General features: G+C 35.7%; 2 protein-coding genes across 2 annotated transcripts; one reads left to right on the plus strand and one right to left on the minus strand.

The window, feature by feature from the left end:
* Positions 1-2,748: 2,748 nt before the first annotated feature.
* On the minus strand, positions 2,749-9,384 carry LOC127642494 (protein cornichon homolog 4-like). Its single transcript, XM_052125118.1, has 6 exons — positions 9,241-9,384; positions 8,831-8,899; positions 6,911-7,023; positions 6,670-6,810; positions 6,397-6,406; positions 2,749-3,087 (listed from the first exon to the last, which is right to left on the minus strand). Exons 1-6 carry the CDS (start codon positions 9,307-9,309, stop codon positions 2,749-2,751), a joined length of 741 nt encoding a protein of 246 aa, XP_051981078.1. The 5' UTR covers positions 9,310-9,384.
* Positions 9,385-12,978: 3,594 nt separating this feature from the next.
* LOC127642495 (fasciculation and elongation protein zeta-2-like) lies at positions 12,979-24,994 on the plus strand (the record flags this gene model as incomplete). Its single annotated transcript, XM_052125119.1, has 6 exons — positions 12,979-13,311; positions 19,033-19,141; positions 19,320-19,436; positions 22,715-22,829; positions 22,901-23,166; positions 24,869-24,994. Coding segments are annotated over exons 1-6 (1,023 nt in total), but the record flags the coding sequence as incomplete, so codon positions are not given.
* Between the last annotated feature and the right edge of the window lie 6 nt (positions 24,995-25,000).

Below are 25,000 nucleotides of genomic sequence, written 5' to 3' on the forward strand. Positions count from 1 at the left end.
TTTTGAGATTCCAGGGCGGATATTGCAGAAGCATGTCTGTTCCAGTACGCTTAAGTCAATTTACAGTATATGTTTTCTAGATGAGATTTAATCCATAGGCCAGGAGGTTGGATATAACTTGGTCTTCATATAGATATGAATATTGGGTTGAAATAATTGCATGATATGCTGGATTTTTTTTGTTGGTCTTTAATTTTGTGTATTGTCAGGTGGATTTTCCTCTATAGCAAATACAAATGTCGTCTACATAAAGATTAACTCTTGTCTGTGTGAGTCTGATAGGGTATTAGCTAACCTGAATTTAAAATGTATATCTGATTAAAAAGTTGGCAATAAAAATAGGTAGATGTCCTCTACATAAGTTGATGTAGATTCTTTAAAATACCATACTTCCATGTCCGGTCATAAGCTTTCTCCAAGTCAATGAAGACAGCAACAGCATGTGCTTATTTATCACTTTCAAGGCTGATGAGGTGATCTATAGTGCTTTTTCCTTTTCTAAGTCCATCTTAAGCATTACTTATAAGATATTGGGACTCCAACATCCATACGAGTCGTTCATCAGGGCTATAAGTCGGTAGATGGATGGTTCATTATGATCCTTTGCTGCCTTTGGAATAGGAATAATTTCAGTTTCTTTCCAAGAATATTGAACAATACCTGATATCCAGATGGAGCATGTTTAAAAGTAAGGACAGGATAGTGAATATTGTCCTGTCCAGTTGCAGTATCATGTGATCTGCTTATGGGCCGCAATAGCTCTTCCATAGAGAAAGGTTGGTTGTAATCTTCCATATTATTGGATGAAAAGTTAACATCTTTCCTTTCTTCCAGTGCCTGAATTGTTTGAAAGCAAGGATGTAGTTTTCAATAGAAGTTCTTTTTATAGGTTTTGCCTAGGATATTTGCAATTTATTGTTTTGTAGTTAAGACTACAGTCTAGAGTCTAGATGTTTAATATGTTGAATTTGAGGTCCACTGTTCTAGCCCTTCATTCTGCGAATAAGATTCCAAACCTTCAGTCAAATTGGATACAAATTGACTGTTTCTTCACCTTATTAATTACTCTACATGCTTGTACTCTATTTATTTGTAATTTGATGAGGTTTTCCGTAGTTGGACTTCTGAAGAATCTTCTTTCTTTCGCTCTTTTATAGCCTTTTTGCAGTATCGTTGAACTATGGCAATCGTTTGCACTTTGTATTTGGTGAAGTTTTTGGAATGGTATCGTTTGCAATGGAGATTAAAATGCTAGTACAATTTTTAATAGAATCTGGATCATCCTCAGGAACTGCATTGAACCTTTCATAGCATATGGAAAATTTGAAAATGGTACCAGTTGGCTTTTTTTAAGTTGCCATCTCTGTATGCTTGATTCTTGTCTTCTTCATTTGAAGGTCAAGATTAGAGGAAAATGGTCACTTCCACAGAGGTCATTCCACACCTTCAATGAGAGATCTAGTAATAGCTCAGGCTGGCAGATGGTGAGAGTCAATTGCTGAATATTACCATGTCCAGTGTGTAAATAGGTTTGAGACCCATCATTTTAAGGCACAGGGCATGGTTGTTGATAAAGTCCTCCAGTGTTCTTGACTTTTGTATTACACTGATTACTACCCCAACAAGGTATTATGACTGTTAAAATCCCCAATAAGTATGAAGGGGGAAGCAAGCTGCTCCACAAGGTGGTCTAGATATTGATTCTTTATAGTCATAACAGGTGGAATGTATATTGTGCAAGTCCTCTGGAGAGTAATATGTACTGCTGTTACTTGTAAATTACTATTTAGTGTAATGTATCTGTGTATCACATAATTTCTAAACAGCCGATCCACCAGAAGCACGTCTATTGTTTGGACCAAAAGAATTTAAAATTGTAAAGTTTTTAAAAGAAAGGGTAGTATCAGGTGACAACTGTCACTTGTAGACAAAAGGCAAATGGATTGATAATTGTGAAGTTGACCCTGAGCCCACAGCAGTTCTATTGGATAATAATGTGATCCATATTTAAGTTGGGGAAAATAGGGATATTACCCCTGAATTTGCCTTTAGGTGAGCGGCTCCTACTTAAATGGATTTAGTCTTTGTATTCTCATCTTGTGATACTTTTGACTGTGAACATCCTACTTTAAGAGTTCTTGTTAATGATTTGATTTGTTTTTAAGTTCTGGTTGGTTTGGATATGGGTTGATGTAGTTTCATTCTGATTTCCTGCACACTTTGATCTTGGATGAGGTATACCTTTTACTGTTACTGCCAGCTTGTGGTTTATCCTTTTGCATCCAGGTCAAATCTGTTGGTCAATCCACTGAATGTTAAGTGTTTTTGACAACAGAGACAAACGTTTTATGTACAATGAGACACAGAGACCAATTTGTGTGCTTCATTATAGCTGATATTCTTATGAGCTTATTTTCTGGATTTCTTTCTCTTTAATCAACAGCAAGCATTCTTTTGATGTAGCCATGTGTCGTCCTGCACAATTACAGCATATGGTGCCTTCTGGCAGCTTTCTTTGTTATGATCCTCCTCTCCACAATTAAAACAGACATGCTTATTCTTACAGCTGTTTGATCCATGTCCATACTTTTGACAGTATCTCAGTGGGTTTGGTATTTAAAACCACTGGAACGCTCATATACCCGATTGGGATTCTTTCTGGAGGATGAGATTTATTGAAGGTAATAATGTAAGTACCGGTTTTGATAATTTGATCTTCTCTTTTGATTGTTATTATTTTCACATACATCACTCCTTAAGATTTAATACAGAAGTTATTTCTTCTACATCGTCCAAGTCCCTGTACGAATCACTCCTTTTGCTGTAGTTGAGTGTTGGATGTGGAGACATCTTTATATCAAAACCAGCCCAATTGGAACGAAGACGATTTTCCGAACTAGACTTCCTACAACATTCCACCAGAATCTGTCCAGATTGCAGTTTCTTCACCTCCTTAACATTAGTAGCCATTCCTGTAATGCCCTTGTGAATGGTGAAAGGAGATAGCTTCATCATCTCTACTCCCCACCCATCTTGGAGTCCAACAAGGAGATGCACAGAGCCACGGAAACCCTGCAGATTATGCACCTGTGATACAGGGATGGTATACTCAAGCACAAAGTACTCAATTGACCCTTAGCCTTCTAGGGTTTACTGAAAAGATAGCTGATTTTAATCTATCACGTAGTATTTCCAGGCCAAGTTTTGACCAGCCGATTGATTGGATCAAGCCTTTCTAATCTCCCTTCTAGGTGAAGTAGGAGCAAAAGCACAGTGTTGAAATAATGGAAGCTGCAGCAAAGCACTTTTTTCAGGAGCTAGGATCTCTTCCTCCACTGACACAGGTCGCAACTCACGGCAAATATGTTGCCCTCTTTTGTCGTATTTTCAAGCAGCAGAGTGATGCTAGGACTTTAGCTACTCAGGGTCCTTCCGGAGAGGTAGGCAGTGATGGTATACAGAGATAGGAAAACTCAAATACAGTAGAGAGACTAAAAGTATATAAACAACTGTGACCCTAGTATGGGAGGCTCAAGATTTATTCACTTTTGCCCAAAGAGTTAACCCAAGCACTACGGAGGTCAGAAGCATGCCACTGTTCCTTTCACGAGCTACTGCCACAAAAGTGGGTCCTGCACCATACCCGACATATCAATATTTGCCAAGAAAGGCTCCCCACATCAAAATAATTCAATATGTAATGAATCAATTATAAATATATAAAAATATAATAATTCAGATCATTAAAATACATGAAATTTTAGTGACAGAAGTATGGATTAGGCTATACAAAGAGCGATTTTAGAAGGCAATTTATTATTTCCATTTCATTGAACAAGTATATTATTGACCTACGGTGCACAATAGGGCTGAAAGAAATCTAATTGTGATTATTTTTTAAAAGTACTGCAATTTGAACAGCGATATTATTAATATAAAATTCCTTTAGACCAAAATTAACTGCCAATAAATAAATAAAGACTAAAATAAAAAAATACAGTGAAACATAGAGGGGGACAAAAACAGATTCACATCATCGTCACATTGTATCAGTTCATTGTGTACCTGTTTTTGTTGCCATTTTCTCAGCCCACTTTTCATCATTATTTTTTGGAGCCCAATAAGTTATTATTAAGAGAAAAAAAAAATTATGTAAATATATAATTATGTCAGAGAATATTTTTTTTTAATTGTGATTAATTGCATAATTTTTTGTAGTTAATCGCAGATTTTGAAAGTGCTGTAATTTAAGACTACATATACTTTTCCTTTAAAAATGCATTTATTTAAAGATGCAGCATCATTTAAAATCAATAGATTTCTGTTTCAGATTCACAGTCAGCCATGAATACTTTAATCAATGAGTCAAAGTGTCAAATAACAGGACGGTTACTGATATTAAGTGAGTAGTATTCGGCTGGTCATAATGCTGGTTTTAACATCGCTACCCCATGTGTGGACCCTCTCCATGTAGAATAAAACAGCTTTTATAAAGTTACTGATATGACTTCATTTTAATGTGAGTGCTCATGATTTCCTACATATATTGCAAAATAACAATACATGTCTTTAGGAGTTTTAATGAGAAAACAAATTACTGAATGCACCTTTAAGAAAACAATATGCGACAATATAATGCTTAATTAACATTTTCCAAATAAAGTATAAAAGATAGAAATGCACTAAAACTGTAAATATATTTTTTGTACGATATTAACAATTTTTATTATTATAAAACAGTACCATAGTTATGTAATATAACCGGTATATGATATTACACAATTATTATTAGCAGTTACAATGACCCTTAAAGGAGTGAAAACAGAAGGGATTTTTTGGGGGGGTTGAACAAACACTATTATAATTGAAATATTTCTTTTTCATGGAAGTATGTGCAAAAAAGTCTCCCTTTTGAAAATAAATAGAATAAATAAGAAAGCTAACAAAATTATAATAATAAACATGATAAAAATAGCATGTTACTGTAACATGCTATATAACTAAAGCATGTTAAATTAATTACTAAATGAAAAATACATCAGCTGTGTGAGTTTTTAAAGTAATGTCCTTTGATTATTAATAATTAACATATGATGAAGGTTCACGACAGCTCATGTCTGCACCTTTAACTCAGTAGTTCTCAACTGGTTTTCCAGTACAAGGACATGCAACAAGAGACAGTATTTTTGTTGTTGATGTCAACAACAAAAGCTACATGCCGTTTTCTCTCCCCTCTTTTAAAAATTAAAGAGCATATTTACTTATATGAGCCCATTATTATCCTGTTTGTTTCCTAATTTCAAAAATAATTCACACAGAGCATACATATTACACATGAGGAAAGACTCCTCATTAGCATGGTTAGTTCAGTGTAGCTAGTCTTAAATAATGGTAATAATAATAACAACAACACTTTAACTACAACTGCCACTGTTGATATAAAATGAGGTCTAATAGATTCTACCTTTAGATTATTTCGAATGAAACTATAACCTTTTGTCAAAATATTACTCATTGAAAATTGTGAAACAATTTTGTAAAGGTGATGATGTATAATGAAAAAAATATTATTTGCACAAAGCACAGTGTTGCTCTTTTCCTCCTCAGTGCTGTTTGGCATGTCAGGGCTGCCTGCTGTTTGAGAGGTTCGACTTGACTTCCTCTGTAATGCTTTAAACTAGAAAAGTCTCACTAGAATTGAAATTGGTCACATCAGTTTTGAGGTCTGCACTCCACAATATCGAGGGAAGTCCGGTTGTTGACGCACGTGCCAGAGAGCAGAGTATATCATGATCGCGAGCTGGTTCTGTTACACTTGTGTGAAAGTGCAGATGAGAAGCCTTTAGCTGATTGTGAAATTATCATTAAATCTGCCTCTGCAAATAGTCTATCACTTGGACAGCTGCCGAAATATCTTCAGTGGGAGATCCATGTCATTTCCCTGCTGTCCGCGACCATGTCCGAATAGACCGGCGACCCACCAGTTGAGAAACACTGCTTTAACTCGCACACACACTCACTTATGTCAGACCTCTGCAAGTTGACGAGTCTAACAGGCAGTCGAGGAGGAAAGGAGATGCGCAGGTGAGATTCTCCATTCGGTTGCATTTTTTTCTCAATACCGTAGACAAGCAAATGTACATGGTATGATAACCATCAATTTTCATAACGTGGTATAAAACCCTACAATGGTCATTTAATGCAGTGAAATGCCCTCAGCCACTCTGTCCATGAAAACCAGGTGTTAAGCAACCACTTAACGTTAGATTTGAATAGTAACTTTTAATGACCAAGCATATGTGGAATTACACAAATGTGCAATTAGTGAACCTAGAGCACTGTAAATATAACGTGCTCCGCTGTAGGCAGCACACGGATACTTTTGAAGCATCTCACTTTGGTCATTCTGGCAACACAAGCCTTTACATAATGTAAAAATGCTAATCTTGATCAATTTTGAGGAGTAACTATTATGCTATTGTTATGATATAATCAATTTACCCACTCCTAAACTAAATGAACTATGGTTGGATGCTTTACATGTGAGTGAGACAATAACTTCCTGTCTAAGTCTAATCTAAGTCTTGCCAAATTATGGCTCTGCAAGACTAGTTGCCTGCATAATTTGATTTACTGCACGCCAGACCTTAGTGGAGTATGTGTTTTTACCTGTACAGGTAGATGAAGAAGCAGAGAAGGTGGAAGCCTAGTTTGATCATGGCTTCCTTCATATGGGACTTGAGCTGACCCCTATTATGAATCTCCGTCGGATCGTACACCCCCATGTTCCCCATCGGAACCTTCACGTATCTGTTTGCAGGAAACAATAACGGTTACTGGATTTATATATATATATATATATTGAGGTTTATATATATATTCTTTGTACGGTATGTTTTAGACAGATCACCTGTACACATTCCATGATGAAACAGGAAGGTTGAGCAGGAACACAAACCAGTGCATGGACACCAGCATTAACACAGTGGCCAGAGCCTGACCGATCATCTCAGGTATAACCCACTGAACACAAACTCAACAGTTATTAACAAGAACATCACAAACAAAAGACAAAGTATTTTAGTAGCACTAATTACTTTCATTATTAAGTCAATTAATGCTTAAAAAAGAAAATCCATAATTCTTTCACATCAGATAGAAATATAGCCTATTCTTCAATTAGTGACACAAACTGTTACATATATATAGTCCAGTTATGAATATGTTATTCAGTCACATGACGTTTTTGATGCACATCTTGTATTCCTATTTAAATTATACGAATTAATTTGGTAAATGCATTTCCATCATAGTTTATGATCATTTTTTCTTATAAAAAATGTATCAACCTCAAGCGTGTATGTTTTTTGTGCATTTTGGTGATTTTACTCACTTCTTGATGTTTCCTTCCAGCGGTTATACGATATCACAAAATGCGCATAACAATACGTGGATGGACACCCAGCTTATGTTAAAACATTTATCACATTGAATAAAGATCTGATCATGCATTGATCACAGAGGCTGATAAATTGGCCAATATTCTGAATTATCCACATCAGCCGATATATTTTCCTGTTTGGCTGATTCATTTGTCAAGCCGTGATAGCACCGAGAATCATGCGCGTTCACGTGAAGACATCGGAGACATGTAAATGACCAACCACTTGTGCCATCGTGTTACCACAATAATAGACCGGTGTGCAACATCTCATTTAAACTGTCCTGTGCATCAGAGATGTTATCTACCATCAAAAACACAAAATATATATTTTTTTAAAATGTGTTTGTTTCACAAATGTTTTACCAAGTTAGTTTAATGCGAGTAAATATAATGCTAAATAAAAGTTAATTAATTTTTATCCAATTTATGTATATGTTATTTGCTATTATATTAAATTGAGTATTATATATTGGCCATCCTGCTCTCTGGATATCGACATCGGCCATTAAAAAAATCCCATATCAGTCAACCTTTACTATTAATATAGTGCAATGTTCATTGATGGTAATGAAAGTTTATAAAGTGATCCCAGTGTAATCTCAATGTAGTATTTGGAAATATTAGGCTCCAAAAGTCTGAAACCTCCAGTGAAAATGCTTGTATTTTGAACTAACAAAATGTCTCGAGTTGGAATGAACAAAACCTGATGATCGAGTTATCCAGAGAATGTTTCAAAGTGCATCTTGTGTGTTTTAAAAGGAAGCTAGGAAATCTGATCATTTGTACAAATAAGTTAACATGGTCTCAAAATTATATTTGATTAATAAAGTAGAAGTAGTGCAAAATCCTAAAACTTTACTTCCAGGTTTAAAATTGGGTGGAAAACTCCAGATTTACAATGCGTCTCAGAATTGTGTACCTATGGAGCTAGAACAATGACAGTATTAAGGTAAAGTATTTGAATTTTATTTAAATCCTAGACATGTGACATTTAACAAAATTAAAGATTTCAGTGGTGCATTTTCTAAATTTGTTACAGATTTTTGGTTTTACATTTTTTTTGTATTGGTGCAATTAGCTAGATGTGAATTTCTGATATCTGAATTTGAAGTATTGAATTTCTTAAAATAATCTGAAAAGTTACAGCTAATTCCACATTCAAAAAAAATAAAAAAGCATAGCAAATACACATTTATAATATACACCGCACAACTATTGTCACAATCAGATTGAATAAATTCAGAATCAAATACGTTTGTCATTTATCTAGCTCCACATTGGACCCCACAGTACATATCTATTTACACAAAATATTTCTTGCTTAAATGTGCACTGCAAGAACATTAACTATAAATTTGGCAACAACACTTCAAAATGCAAACTTACTTTGTTCAACTTTGAGCAGCAAGCTCGAGCGTTTATGTAGTCACACTCCAGATCAGACAGAGTAATAATCTGACAATGGAGTTAAAAGAATGTGCAAAGATCATAACAACGAGTCCGATCAATCTGTAAATGATTACCCTGTTTATCAAAGCTGCATTATGTTCCGTATCTCAACTCATAATAAAAGAGCAAATAAGCGGAAATTCACAATTGAATAAAGCTAAATACATATATAAAGCATGAAACCACATAAAACATGCATTATAAGGACAAATCATCACAAACGAGGAGCAAACAGTCAACAGCATCTCAGGGAGCCCATGCGGAGATCCACAACACAAGAGTGAACACTGAGCAGACGACAATGAAAAATGAGTGACCCACTGATGTGGAGTGTGAGGAAAGGATACGAAGTAAACGGAGAGGAATATTAAAGCGCAGCAGTCGACGAGTGAAAAAATGAACACGGCTGCCTCCATTTTACACTTCCTATTTCACCACTGCGCCACCACTTCCGGGATGATTTCTTCTCTAGTCAGTGTGGAGGAGTCACACGGGTTCTTCTTCTTCTTTACTGTTTTATGGCGGTTTGCAATAGGGGAATTTTCCGCCACCTACTGGTATGAGTGTGGAGCGCTGACGTTATGGTAAAAAACAAAACAATTCTAAAATCCTGTTTTTCAAATGTGTGTCCTTCAAATATATGAGTAAACACGTATATACTCTTCCATCATTATTTAGTAGGCTTTTCAGTGAACACTCAGTAATATAGATTTAATTGCTTACATAAGCTGTGATCTTTCATTCTTATATGACAAACGTATATGCTTGTATAGCTATCTGATCAACTTCCTCATTACCTGCTACCCACACGTGAGCAGGTACCCATAAAAAGGAAATGACTGTTCTTAACTGATGTATCCTATACACACTTTGAAGTATATCTAATACAGTATCCTGCCTTGAAGATGATTATCCACTTTTTAAACGTGATGGAGCTGAGTATGAGTCAGCCCATACCACCACTTCAGCAGGATGGACCTCTTTTGAAACTCATCTGTTTTTGACATTTATTTTGTCTAGCACCTGAAAGGCAATTATTGGCATTAGGTAAAGCCATGGAGGTGTTACTGACATGATAACAGTTGAGCTAACTTTGATACTTATTCCTATTTGTTCGGCCTCCTTATTTGCTTTCCATCCAAAGCTATTCAGGTTCATATACTCATATTCACAACAGTCCTCAAGAACTCTTTTGACTGGATGTGATTCCAACTGTCCTTCAATGCAATTCTCAATGCTTGGGATTGTATAACATTTACCTTATTAATCAATGATTTGCATGCTGAGCCATACACCATACTTCCATGATCTATTGTAGACCTTATTATTGCGCAATATACTCTTTTTAGATACTGTCGATCTGCACCCCAGTCTATCCCTGCCAAACATCATGGCAGTGTGCGCATTATAACAGCAAGAAGTGAACAAAAAGAATGCGTGAATTCGGACACTCAGTCTGGTTCCAGAAGTATAAATAGTTTCATTTTTTCAAGAGACAAATGTATTTTTAATGATAACTTATAAACCTTTTAATACAGACCTTCTGTGAGCTCTGAGATTGTTCATATGGCATATGTCAGTGTTGAAGCCATCAGTCCAAGTTGTTTCAACTTAATATTTTAAGAATTGTGTTTAATAGTGGAATTCCTGGTGAACAACTATACTTCCCATAATCCCGCAGAGAAAGATCCACCAATCAGTGAACAAGTGGCCAACAATGCCCGCCAAACAAGTCCAGCAGTGACCGCCCACTTCCATGACGCACTTTGAATGACACAATCGATTCGGACCCTCAAACTACATATTTGTATATATCAAAATATTTAGCAGTAAACTTAAAATATTTTAATTATATAATTGTACTCAACAGCCTAAAATAAATAAGTTTTATATAGTTCCATAGTTTTTAATTTGATTACCTCATTCGCAATGCTTCATGGGATTGTAGTTCATTCCCTCATGAAAGACGGTAAGCACACAGTCTTGTACCTTTTGTCTTTTTGTCTGATTTTCAAATGATTTTTGGCTGCAAATCAAAGTTTATGATGTTATGATTCACCTTGGAGATGGTTGGTTTGGTTCATGGCTTACAACTCTATTTAGGATTTTATGAAAAAGCCCATGGAAACAATACTTATGGGGGAAAAAATACTTCAGAAACAAAGATGGCTGAAAAAGTGGGCGGGCACAATTGCGCTCTATCTATAAGTAAGCATAACCTACATGTGATAACCGAATATTTTCCACAAAATTATCATTTCCACTATGTGCAGTCTCCTGAGTTACAATATCACCCCAGTGAATTATTTAGTGAACAAAGAATTCTTTAGCTCAATAGCAAAATAAAACTCCACAATAACACCAGCCATATAATTTCATCTGTTTAAATAAAATATACATTTTAAAATGTTTTTGTGTGATTTTGGCTCCGTATCAATACTTCATTAAAATATCATAATAATTGATATGTCAAAAAATAAAAACAATACAGTCAGCATGAAATAAAATATTGCGGGAATGAAGGAAGCTGTAAAGTGGCGTCTCTCGCTCGCTTGCGCTCTCTCTCCCAGCTCATCAGTCCTCCCCATGGTGGATTATGGACAATTGAAATCACAGAGCATTGGGGGTAAGAATGTGTGAACAAATGTAGTGAATGTGATGTTTACTTACGCTTTGTCCTAAACGACACACTATACACTATACAAAATATACAGTACAATGCACTCAGTAATGTAGTGTATGAATTTTCAAAGTGTAGTATTGTCCCAAATGCCATTTAACAGCTGACAGAAATGACGTTTCAAGTTGCAGCTAGCTTTAGCGTGGTAGCCAAATTCAACACATGTATCTTAAATAACCTACATATTCACACAGCTTGGGGTGACGATAAAGCATTCAACTTATATTTGTATGTCTTCACTGAAGTGAAGTGACTACAAAATGGCGCAGAATAGTGCAGAAGTGTGTGGCTTGGGACGCACCTATGGATATAAAAACTGGAGTCATAGATTACGTTTGTGCTCCCTTTATGTAGATTTTGGAGCTTTAAAGGGTAACTAAACCCCTGCTCAAAGTCTGACTCCACCCACTAGCAATATTTGAAAAATGCTGGAAAAGTGGGCAGACCCCAGCGGGGACAGAGGGGACGAAACGAGGGCGGGGCTGAGCGGGGGGGTTTGCACCTGAGACCCGTAGTGACAGATTAATTGACAGCTGCTGTCAGACTCTAAAATGGAGAGTGACTGGAGTGGTAATTTTCTCCAGGAGTATTACTATTATGTTATTATTATTCCTCACACGGTCGGAAGACGACATGTACATGAATCTGATGAGTTTTATCGAGTTGATGTCAATAGCGCGAGCTCTGTAGGCATATTCATATTTTGCCGCTATGTGAAAAAATCCAGCAAATGCGCCGGTGCGTTTGTCTACCCCAGAGGATTAACTTTAGCCTAACCATAACTTGTGATTCAAATATATATGTTCACTCACCTCAAGACGCCGCTGCGGTGGTGGAGTCCATGCAGGAGGAGCAGCGTTTGGCACTGCGTCGCTTTTCAGCGCCGGAAATTTCAGGAAAATTCAACTGCAGTAGCCACCGTTCAACCTGAAGAGGGCAGCACTCAGACGTTTTTACACCATATACTGTAGAATTAAAACACTTTATACACAAATGTCAAAAAAATTACTTGAATCAATGACCAGTACTAAAAAAGCCCCATTCTTACAGATCATTAACTAAAAAAAGTTGGTTTAGGGTTTAGTTACCCTTTAAATGTTGGCACCCATTCACTTCCATGTGAGGACCTACAGAGCTGAGATATTCTCCTAAAAATCTTAGTTTGTGTTCTGCAGTAGAAAGAAAGTAATGTACATCGGGGATGGCAGGGGGTGAGTAAATCATCAGAGAATTTTCATTTGTGGGTGAACTATCACTTTAACGTGTTTTGAATCCCGAATATTCCTTTAACCGATTGGCTGAAAGTGCGTAGGTGAAGGCAACGTTCATGAATATTAATTAGCACGTAGCTAAACGGTCGCGGAGCAATGTCATCATAACCTAATTAATATTCATGAGGGTTCGCCATGACCGTGTGTTCCTTTTGATGATCGTCTCGAGATGTCGTTATGGCGGAGACTTCAGCGCAGAAAGACGATATTGTGTGGCAGGATTTAAACCAATTCCAGGGCGTAACTGGACAAGAGCTTCATCTGAACGCCGAGGAGATGTCGCTTCTGCTGGATGGATTTTCAGACATGGAGAGCGCGTTTGAGATGAGCTCGTACACATACACGGAGGACATGGTCAGCCACTTCGACGAGAAGTTACAGTTATGCTTCCAAAATCTACAGACTAAATCCAACACCGTAGATCCAGTGAAGACAATAAACGAGCACACGACTCTCAAATGTGACGAGTAAGTCAACAAAAGCATACATTTATAGTGTAATATATCCAGCTGACTGCATCATTGCACATCAGCACATCTCGTTTGCAATGGATGCATTTAAGAATGGTCGAAAATGAACTCAAATGTCCTTCTACATCAGGGGTCTTCTCTCATCTTTGGCATCTGCGTTGAACAGTGTTTATAAAACGATATATTAATGTTTGCATGGGTTTATAATTGATTTGCAGCATGAAGAATTCCAGCGCATCAATGGAGGTCACGTGACTGGATGACACGAGTTTTATCAGAGACAAACTAGTGAAGGAGATTTGAATCAGTTGTTCAGTGATGGACTAATTGTGTAGTCACTTGATTGGAAACAAAAAGTATTGAGACACTTAAAGAGACATTTAAAAGGAATAAATGGAATTTATAGTTATAACAAAAGTTTATAGTTATCGAGCTATATGCTATCGAGCTCTAAAAGAACAAGAACAAAAACAAAACAGCAAAATGCACCATAAAAGTAGTCGTTATGATTTGAGCACTACGTTCCAAGTCTTCTGAAGCCATATGATAGCTTTGTGTGTGGAACAGACTGAAATTTAAAGGAATTTTGTGGGTTCAATACAAGTAAATCTCAATTGACAGCATATGTGGCATAATATTGTTTACCACAAAATGTAATTTCAACTTGTCCCTTGTTTATATAAAAAAAAAAGAAGAGAGAAATCTTGGATACATTTAGGTGCGTTCACGTCATGTCAGAATTACAGTAATTACAAGATTCAGACTTGTGAAAAGCGTTCACGCCTTCAGAGAACTAATTCACTCATTCATACATTTTTAAATGTTCAAACTTGAAATTCTGTGAAAGTTCTGACTTGACTGTCATGACATTGTGTAAAAAGAACATGACAGAGGCCTCAACAGTTGAAGATGGTTAACAAATATATATATATTTTTATATGTCATTTTGTTATAGCCATTGTTGCATGTTGTGCTTTCTTTGCTCTTAAACATTTTGCAACAGGGTCATTCAGGGTTCCCACACATCCTCCTGGAAAACCTGGAATTTTGCAATGCAGTTTTCCAGACATGGAAAAGTTATGGTAAATTATAAAAATATCTAAATATCTGCTGTCATCTCTGCTTTGTTCCAACAAAATAGTAAAAGTTTTTGTATAGTCCAAAATAGGACTTTCCTTCCAAAATTGCTGTTGCGTTAACTACGAAAACATTTGCATTGTAAACTTTAGTCAATGACGATGCAGTCGGACAGCTGATGTTTTTTAAAATAAATTCACACCCTGAGGTGCTGTCGTGGTGATGTGGCATTTATATTTTGGGATGTGAATTCATTTTCAATAATTCAGCAAATGGAGTCCACTTATACCACAGTTACCAGATTTATCACAATATTTTTTCTGTGATGTGGACAGAATCACTGAATCCAGTCATACAAATGTAATCGCTATAAAACGCAGAATGTTACGGAATTTCACTTATTTGGTACAAAATTAAATTACAATTAATCAAATAAAAATTGTGATGTGTCCTAGTTTGCTTATTAAACTGCAAAAGGCTGTGATTTAATTAAATGTATATATAATCTGCATGTGCTGCATGCTTCAAAATGAATTTGGGAAATTGGCCGCTCATTCACGGTCAACACAGAGTCATGAGCATTGCGTGCTGTGTGTGTGTAGTTAATGACAGAAAGCAGATCGCTCTGAAGCGTGCAGCACATACAGATTCATTTATTGAAATAAATCGATGCTTTTTGGGGTTTAATAATCAAACTGGGCCACATAGCAAAATGCTAATCCAGAGGTGAGAAACTATGTCAAATCACACAATCGGCAAAATAAAATCTTGATTTAAATGTATATGTGAAATGGAGGGGAAAGATAATATATTACTACTGGATAGCAATATAGTCATCTTTAGACAACATTTTGGACCTCTCGTGTTTTTTGCTTTAATATTACACCTGTTGGGCACTGGAAATGTCATGGAAAACTGTGCCTTGAAAAGAGTGGGAACCCTGTCAATGACATGACACAAATTTTATTTGTCAGCGTCTAATAAATTATTCAAAAATACATTACAAATGCATTTCACACAAAACAATGACCTTTTCTGTGAAACTACAGCATTTAAGTCATTTTGATATTTTTTCTGGGGCTTAAAATCAAAAATGTCATGTGGTGCATCTGTCCGGTGACAGTAAAAAAAATTAAAAGCTGAAATTCTTGAAAACATAAATGCTGGCATGAGTTGTGCTAAATAACCTTCTATTGTTTTTTTTTTTTTAAATGCTGTGAAATGTTTTTATTTAATCATATCATAAATATGATTAATATTTGAAAAACGTTTTGTCATGCAGTGCAACCAACATGTAGGTAGAAATGTTGTTGTCATGTGACAAAAAACATAAATCAGAGAAGATCTCTGTAGAGTTCAATCTAAACACTGCATGTGAAGATTTAACAAAACAAATAATTATTTTGTCATATTATTAAATATCAATATTTTGACATTTTTATGAAAATGCACATTTGGTTCAGGTCATTTGGTGCAACCATGAGAAAATGTCTTTATATTCTTGACTTCAAAATTCATGATATTTGTAAAAATATTTTTTATCTTGAAACATGTTTCAAAAAAATGTTTTAAATGAATGAAGTTATGTACACTCATTTATTCAAGGTGCAAGGAAACTATTTTGATACCTTTTACTTGATGGTTGCACCACATTTTTAAAGTAATTAAATCATATTTTTGATATAAAATGCTATAGGTGTTTTCAAACAATTTGACACAAGCTTTCAACCAGATTGTTTTTATATTTCACATTTTTGTCACCTCGGGCAACCTTATTTGTCAGTAACTCAACAACAGATATCATTGAATTTATAAATCTAGTGCTAAATATTTTCCTGTAATCAACAACAAAGTTATTTTGGCGTTATGATCTTTGCCAAAGAAGCATAATTTCCGAGGTCAACAGCTCCGTATTATCTCGGTAGGAAAGAGATGGCAAAAAAGAGTTGCCATCTCGTAATTACAGTAATTCCGACAAGATGTGAACTCAACATAACACACTTCAGTTTTGTTTAGTTTACCTTATTGTTTAGCCATGGCTATAAAATTGGTCTTTGGTCTCGCCATGACCTCAGAACAAACGAAACAATTGCACATAGACGTTGCTTGAACTTCCGTTTTGAAGGAACGATATGGCCCAATTAAACCAAAAAATAAATAAATGACAAAAATAACCACTTTCCCCTTAACAATAAACAAAATGAGTGCTGTCTTTGTTTTCAATTATGTGCAATCTGTACATATCTGTTAACATCTCAAAAAATGTGTTTTGGTGCTTCATGACCCTTTAACCGTCTATACAAACAACATAAATAGAATAAAACCACTTAAGGATATCTGCACAGACAATGAAGTGAATGCTCAGCTGAACTTGAACAAAGTTGTGCATTAGATGCGTAACTCGCATTGTGAATATGCCAGTGACGTAACACAAGACCCTAAAGTCTCTAAAAAATACCAAATGAATACGTCTTGAACTTGAAGACTTGACAACACCGTAACTAAAGTGATCTTGCCTAATACTTAACTATACTCAGTATATGCTATTATTTCATTAATTTGTTTCTGGATTTCACAAAGTCTTAAGTTGATATACATTTACCTGCACTCCACCACCGCGGTGGGATGGTTGTCACTGTGATCCTAGCAGCCCTATTCCCTTCTCCACACGACAATCTGCCCTGTCAACTAGACTAGAACTGTAATACTGTAATCTTCTGCATATTTCATCATCTTATTTTAGAAAGGAACCATTCATTCAAATATGAAGGGACCATCTGACTGACATGTTAAACCACCAATCACACTGAACTTGGGTTTTAAAGGTATGTTTTACTGTATTAAACATGTTAACACGGTGTAGTTTGCAAACATAAACAAATAGTTAACTTCCATTTATTTGTCTCAAAACTACATTTTTAAAAGATATGAAAACATGTTCTTTCTAATCATGTTTTTTGGAGTTAATATCAATTTCTGAATTTGTCAAAAGCATTCTTAATATAGCCTATATTTATTCTTTGAATAAATATGCATTCAGTCTTAATTTATCTAGTCCCTTTCTTGAGATCACAACAGGGAAAATAGTTTTAATGTCAAATGAAATGCATTTACTACGTTCAAAAAGTTGTTTTAATAATCTTTTAATAATAACTTTTAAATCGATTTTAATATGTTAAATAACATTTAATAGTCTAATACATTTCCTTTAGTAGTCCAAATATGGGCTGTACGCAAAACTGAAATATTTTCAATATCTTTATTGTCACAAATAAAACAATAGTCCTACTTGACAGAATGATGCGGCCCACCACAGTAATAAATACTGTAGCTTAACAGCTCTCTGAGCAGTGTCTATTACAGTTATGCAAGAGTTTTAAGAGACACTTGAATTCAAGAAAATAATATTGAGTACCAAATTAGCAGTTTAAAATAATGTCATGTGACTGTTTATTCTCTAGTAAACTAGAGTAATATCTCCTGAAAATGGGGCTTTATCATGGGTAAAACATTTAAATAACTAATAATATAACACTTATTTCAAACAGTTATAATAGGTTGCAACATTACTAATATTTTGGCAGTATTTTTCATTTTTGTTTATCAATTTAATGCTTAGTTCAGTGAATATAAGCATCAATTTCTTTCAAAAACTAAAATGTCTTTGTGTTCTTCATAGTTTGAACAGTACTGTTTATACTATATACAGTATAATATCATTTTTATAAAAGTCATTTTAAAGTAATTACTTGTAGGTTTTCAGCAAACTACTTATTTACTCTTACTTGAGTCATATTATTTCTACTTTTACTTATTACTCAGTACTTCTGCTTGAATTATTTATTCAGTAGCAATACTTTTACTTAAGTGTGACAGGGCAGAGGGCGGGGCCGGGTCGTGATTATACACACCTGGTCCCTTATCAGGCTAATTAAGCCTCAGAGAGAGAGAGGGAGATCGTTAACGAGCAGCTGACCGCCGTGTGTAAAATCGCGACCCGGCTCCGCCCTCCGCCCTGTCACATAAAGATTTTGTTTGACGACTTTGAATCGATATTGGTTGACATTTCTTTTGATATTTCGCTATTTGTCTAATGCTGAGTGGACTTCTTTTTTGTATAAGAAGTTATTATTGAACAAACTGAACAAATTAGTCCACATAATCATTAATACTACATGGCATTTATTGGTCATCTGGCCAAATGAACATATATGTATGTATTTGAAAATATGGAATTCATTATGGAGGCTCTTTTTTTTTTTCCACCCACGATTTTAATTTTGAATATTCAAGCAACATTGTAAAACTGCTTTGCAAAAATATGTAATGTGAAAAGCGCTGTACAAATCAATTGAATTTTTGAATTGTTAAACAATCAGTTTAGATTGATTTAGAGATTATTTAGAGCAATGACAAGATGAAATACCTCTAAAAATGCCAAGGAGCACATACATACTGATAAAATGTACAGCTTGAATTTGGATAAATGTGTCTGTCGAATGCATAAATGTCAATGTGAAAACAGGCCATTGAATAAACTCAAAACGTTTCTGTAGGCAGATGCACTTGTAGGGACTTTGTCTGGATTATCTCATTTATATGTAAATGGGGTTTTGGTAATACTCTCTCTTCTCCATGTAGGATCTGGAATGCTCTCACGGAACACTATGGCAACGTCATGCCAGTGGACTGGAGTCAGTCTCGAGTTTGTTCGCTTCATCTCTCAACACTGAGTCTTGAAGACAGGCCGGTGAGTCTACAACCCCAAACCCTGAGTTTGTGCTGCTTACTCTGCATGAGTGTGTAATAAATGGCATTTTAAAATCATTTCAATGCTTTAAACACATCTTCAGTGTATTGTTGTGGATGTAAACACTCACAGACAGGATTCGTACAGGATTAACACTCCCTCTCGCTCATTCCAACAGCGACTGGAGAGCTTGAATGTGGATGTGTCTGACGATGAGGACCTGAGAGAGCAGATGGATCTGCATTCCATCATTGTGTCCTGTGTCAGTGAAGAGCCACTCATCACTGCTGAACAGGTGCGGACTTGCTCCAGAACAAACACTGAAGATATTAAACAAATCATTAGTGGAAAAAAAGTTGTATGCTTTGTAATCAGACTTTTTGTCAATCCAAAAGTAATAAGGCGGGATGGAATCGTAAGGAATTGAACGATTACGGTTCTGATTCCTAAATGATTCCAGTAACGATTCTTTTCAGTACTTTTGAGTAAGAATTATTTGGAAAGTAGAGACTAAATTCTTATTGCGTATTCTGTCCTTTGCGGTCTTTCGCCAAATGATGAGATCATTTCAGATTCCTACAGAGCAGATATAACATCAGAGATACATTTAAAACAATTCTTGTAAAAAACAAGGGTGTGTTTGCAGACTTTTAGAGGCATAAATGCAAGTAATATGAAAGCACATTTCTTTCATTCAATCATGCATTTACACTGTTATAAAATTGCGCCACAGGAAACTCTGTCAGAGTATTTTAGGACAGCGTTTCATCCACATTGTCAGAACATTTAACTTTGTTAAAGGGAACCGAAAGTCATGAAAATCAAATATATCAATCAGCTATGTCCACAACATAAACATAATATTACAACTTGCATCTTCTCAGACAATGAAGTCAATATGTGAAGTCAGAATGCATAACTTGTGTTCTAAATATGATGTTTCCTTAAATGTGCAGTATGTAACAATTTTCACGTAATGTTAGCTTTTTTTTGCCAATGTGTGAACGGCTTGTATCACAACTTAAAAAATGAGCCCTTCACGGACTTCAATTGGTATAACCTTGCCTGTAGTCTGATTTTCATGCGACGGGATCGGGTCGCTTTTGCCGGTAAAATCCAAAGGATGTGACGTTTATGCGCGCTCCTGAGAGCCTTGCCTCAGACAGTAATAGCTTCCCTTCCCTGTCAACAGACAGTCTTCAACACTAGGGAACATTATCTTAGAGATGAATCCAGCAAAAGTCCAGCTCCCAGCACAAACTCGGTGTAAGCCAAAAAAAAACAATTTATATACTGAATCCTGTCTGGCTAAGCAGGAACGTCGAGTGAAAACTAGAATGAACATTGGCAGGGCATTTGATTCCTGGAGGGACATTCGTTCAGTTTTGGGGATCAAAACTGACCCTGAATTGACATTCTTCTTATTGGACAAGTAACCTTGCATAACTGCAAAGCGTGTGATATATAGTGCCATAAGGATTGATCTGTGTAATGTTAGCTAATGTGATCTTAGCTAAAATGTGATCTTAGCTTAACAGTCATAATCAATGTTAATCTGTAATTATTCAGCAAGGTAAACAACAATAACACATGAAATGAATGCTAGATAGTTTTCAAGATAATGCAAAAAGCTCCATTCATTAGTGCAACGTAACTTGCTTATACAGAAAATACATACATTCTATTATTATAAAACAATAGTGCATCGATATATCAAAACGACAGTCAATTCTGAATTATGTCAACATTTATAATGTACAGTCTATTTTATAAAGGGCTACTGTCATCCACCAAATTTAGCTACCAGCTATTGATAAAGCTGGCTAGCTAGCTAACACTGACATAAGTTATCGTATAAATGCAGTCAATATATCATGCAAAGAAAAGTGATTACTTCAAACTTCAGTGTCACATAGTCAGACCTTTATTCACACTTTGTTTGAATCAAATATAATATGCAGTCTCAAAGTTTGTAGTTACACAATCATAACTGTAATTTTATTATGCTGCCTCATCTGTCAGCATGATGCCGGTGAATCACGTTCAGTCTCTTTGTACGTTACGTCATTGTTTTGGTCGATACTCGTGTCCCAATGGAATGTGCGCTCGAGCACGAGCAACAGGTATCTGGCTGCAGTTCACTTAACGGCCACAGGGGTCATTAATAACAAGGGTTTCTGAATCTTACATACTGCAGCTTTAAAACGTGCTACACCTAACACAATATCCTAAACTGTCTAAATGTGAGGAATTCACAAGAGAGTAACTTCTAAAATGTAGCTAAAACTTCAATATTCATTATATGCTATTATTTCAGGAGCTCAGGTTTTCAGGATAGTTTTCTCATGTTGATTAATATTACATATTAAACATGTACATTTTTTGTATGTTTGATACATGTTTAAATAATTGCAAATATTTTATACATTTTTCTAAATGTTTGAATATTTGGTTAAATTTGGTCTTTGTGCTTGAAAGTTTGATATAGGGCTGGGTATTGATGGAGATTTTTCTAATTCACAAGCTCTTGATTTGATTCCGATTAGTTATTGATTCATATGGGTATAGTTCAGTTCTAATGTCCCTTATGCTTGCATATGAAACATTCTCTCCCAGATAAAGCTGTAAATTATACAGAGGACCTTCTTACTATGTACATTACAAAAATATACATTTTACTAATATTTTATTAGTTTATAAGTTTGGCCACATTTTAGCTTTTGAAAATGAACACATCAATAAATACGATAATATATTGCATAAACAATTTTTTGTGTCATGTTTATTGTTTAATAACATAATTTGTACTATTTACAAGTATTTACATTGATTTGAAAAAACGGTACTGCCTCTTTAAGAAAGCTGTCATTTCTGTAATCAGCATCTGTAAGCGCATGTTCACGAGAGAGTCTCAAAATGCTTGATCTCATCTGTGCTATGCATGATTAGAATTAAATGTTTTGTGTTTGTAGTTTTTGATCAACAACTGACAGTAAAGAGCAGAAAGATTATTAAAAGAGACATTATTCAATGGGTTGTGTGGATCTCTTCTTTGGACGCACATTACACGGAACAACTTTTACTCTTAACTCGCAGTGAAAGAATCTTGCTGCTGTGAATAATACACAGTTCATTCACTGGTGAGTGAAATCTAAATATTTACCAGCCAGTTGCCAATATAGTCTTATTGCACAATTTGGTTGCTAATGTGATTGTTTTCCTCTCATTGTAGTAGAGAGTTGCGCATATATTAAAAGATTGGTCTTGGGATTTAAGAATCGATATCGAGAGCATTCAAACGAAGAACGCAATGCATCAGAAAATCGATATTTGTATCGATTATGTTTTGTTTGATACATGTTTTTGAAAGTTAAACTAAAAACATATGCCTATTTTATGACTTAAATAAAAACTGTGTCCCTATCTGTCTGTCTGTGTCAACTTTTAGCTGAAGAGATACATTTTCAAAGAAGAAAGCCTGAATAACCTTCAAACTTCAAGGCTTTTTTTCAACTTTCAGACAAGGCTTTTTTTCTACAGACTTTTATTTGTGGTGTGTTTTCATTTGTTTAGGTCATTGAGGAGCTGGAGGAGATCATGCAGGATTCACCAGAGATGGAATTGGAGCAGAACCCTCCACATTCAGAACACTCAGTTATCTCTCAGAAGACCCAAAGATCTCACAACAGTGAGTACGTCCTTCTGGAAGCTTCAGTTTGGGTTTATTTCACACGTGTCATGTGTGCTGTCTGTGTCCAGGAGTGAGGCTGATGTCTGTATCGGAGCTAAATGAGGTTCTGGAGGAGGTGGAGACATCCATCCGTGGACATTCAGAGGAGTTGATCCAGCATCTGGCCATGAGGGACGAGCTAGAGTTTGAGAAGGAGGTGAAGAACAGCTTCATATCAGTTCTCACAGACGTGCAGAACCGACAGAAGGAACACCGAGAGATGCTGAAGAAGAAGAAGAAACTCAAGAACACGGCCGGAGCACTGCAAGCTCGATCGGAAAGACTGTCTTCTTCTGTGAGTAACGCAAATCAGCTTTAGTTGATGTAATTTGCTTTTATTTTCTTGATAACACCTGCTATTAACATCTGTCTCATGTGATTCAACCTCAAGTGGTAAAGTGAGAGACATCGCTGTGTACAGGTGGTATAACCTTGCGTCTCAAATGCATCTTGTGTTCGGATGTCATCAAGCACCCCGTTTACACCTGGTATTAATATAATATTAAGATTTAAATGTGTGTGATTTGATCACAAGTGGTCTGGCGAGACGCATTGATGTTTACATCTGGTCGCTTAAATGTGTCCACTTGTGTTTGGATGTCATCAAGGAGTGAGTCTATGATTTCATGATGACACACACTACAGGTCAGAAGTTTTGAAACACTTGACTGGAATGTTTCTCATGATCTTAAAAATCTTTTGATCTGAAGGCATATGCTTAAATGTTTGAAATTTGTTTTGTAGACAAAAATATAATTGTGCCACCTTTTTCAATTGATCACTTGCAGCCAATAAGTGCCCAACATAGATGGGAACTCCTTCAATACTGTCAAGAGTACATGTCTGCAAATTCTAGGCAAAGGTTGACTACTTTGAAGATGCTAAAATATAACACAGTTTTGATTTATTTAATTAACATAATTCCCATAGTTCCATTTGTTATTTCATAGTTTTGACATTACTATTATTCTAAAATGTGAAGGAAAAAAATATATAATAAAGATTGAGTGTTACAAAACGTTTGACCAATAGTGTACATCAGTTAACATTAGTTTGTAACTGCATGATGAAAAAAAACAAAATGCAAATTTGGTGCACTTTTGCCCTGAAATGTACTGGAATTTTCAACTCATCACAAACATGATGGAATGCTAATACATATTAAAGTCGAGTACATGTACTTAAATCTAGAGTTTCCATTTAATCATTATCTTCATTTGAACGATCTCAAAATCAGTTTTTTCCTCTTATGCGCAGCCCTTTAAAATGCAAGTAAATCACTTGGATATGCATGCAACCAAATTTCACACTATGTGACTAAAAAGGTCTGTGATTAGCCACTGGGGTTTTTATTATTATTAGGATTTCACTCACCAGTGATTGTGTAGTATAATGGAGAAGTTCAACATAGAGGTCCTTTCTCTGCATGTTGAGAGTAAAATCCATGGATTTATTTGTGGATTTTACTGAATAATGTCTCTTTAAATATCCTATAACCAGTGCTATTTACAGTCAATTGTTGATCAAAAACAACAAAAATAGAAACAATTATTTTCTAATTACACATCAACGAGGATGTGATACAGAATCCATTTGACAAACACTTCTGTAAGGCACTCGCTGAACTGTTGATATTCATAAAGAGACAGTACCAGTTTAGCACATGTTCTACATATCAGTGCACAATATGCATGTAAACAATAAACATGTAGCAAAATATATATATGCAATATATTATGTAAAATTTCAAAGACATGTGGGGCCGGGTCGTGAATTTACACACCTATTAGCCTTATCAGGCTAATCAAGCCTCCAAGAGGGATAAAGGCCAACTGCGGATGGTGGTGTGACGGAGAGAGAGTGTTTATGTGCAGCTGTCCGATGTACGTGTTTTTTTTTTGTCTTTTTGTTTCAGTTTTACATGAAAATATTATTTATATTGTCAAGCCGGTTCTCGCCTCCTCTTTTCCATTGTTCCCTTTACACCGAAAACCCAGGAAGGAGGAGGGATACGGCGTAGTGGAGTTCTTGCCGCTACCATCCACCCCAATGGAGCAGCCGCGGCCATCTTCCGGGGGATGGAGGAGCCCTGCCGCCTGGAAGTGGAGGAACGGCTGCCGACCGCGAGG

The sequence above is a fragment of the Xyrauchen texanus genome, unplaced genomic scaffold (assembly GCF_025860055.1).
Source record: "Xyrauchen texanus isolate HMW12.3.18 unplaced genomic scaffold, RBS_HiC_50CHRs HiC_scaffold_654, whole genome shotgun sequence".
Classification (NCBI taxonomy): Eukaryota; Metazoa; Chordata; class Actinopteri; order Cypriniformes; family Catostomidae; genus Xyrauchen; species Xyrauchen texanus.

What these genes read in the sequence shown, in the direction of transcription:
- LOC127642494 (XM_052125118.1), bottom strand. Translation starts at nt 9,309, where the DNA reads ATGGAGGCAGCCGTGTTCATTTTTTCACTCGTCGACTGCTGCGCTTTA. An exon ending in GCTGCTCAAAGTTGAACAAA is followed by an intron (nt 7,024 to 8,830) that starts GTAAGTTTGCAT and finishes GTTTGTGTTCAG; the next exon opens with TGGGTTATACCTGAGATGAT. An exon ending in TCATCATGGAATGTGTACAG is followed by an intron (nt 6,811 to 6,910) that starts GTGATCTGTCTA and finishes TCCTGCAAACAG; the next exon opens with ATACGTGAAGGTTCCGATGG.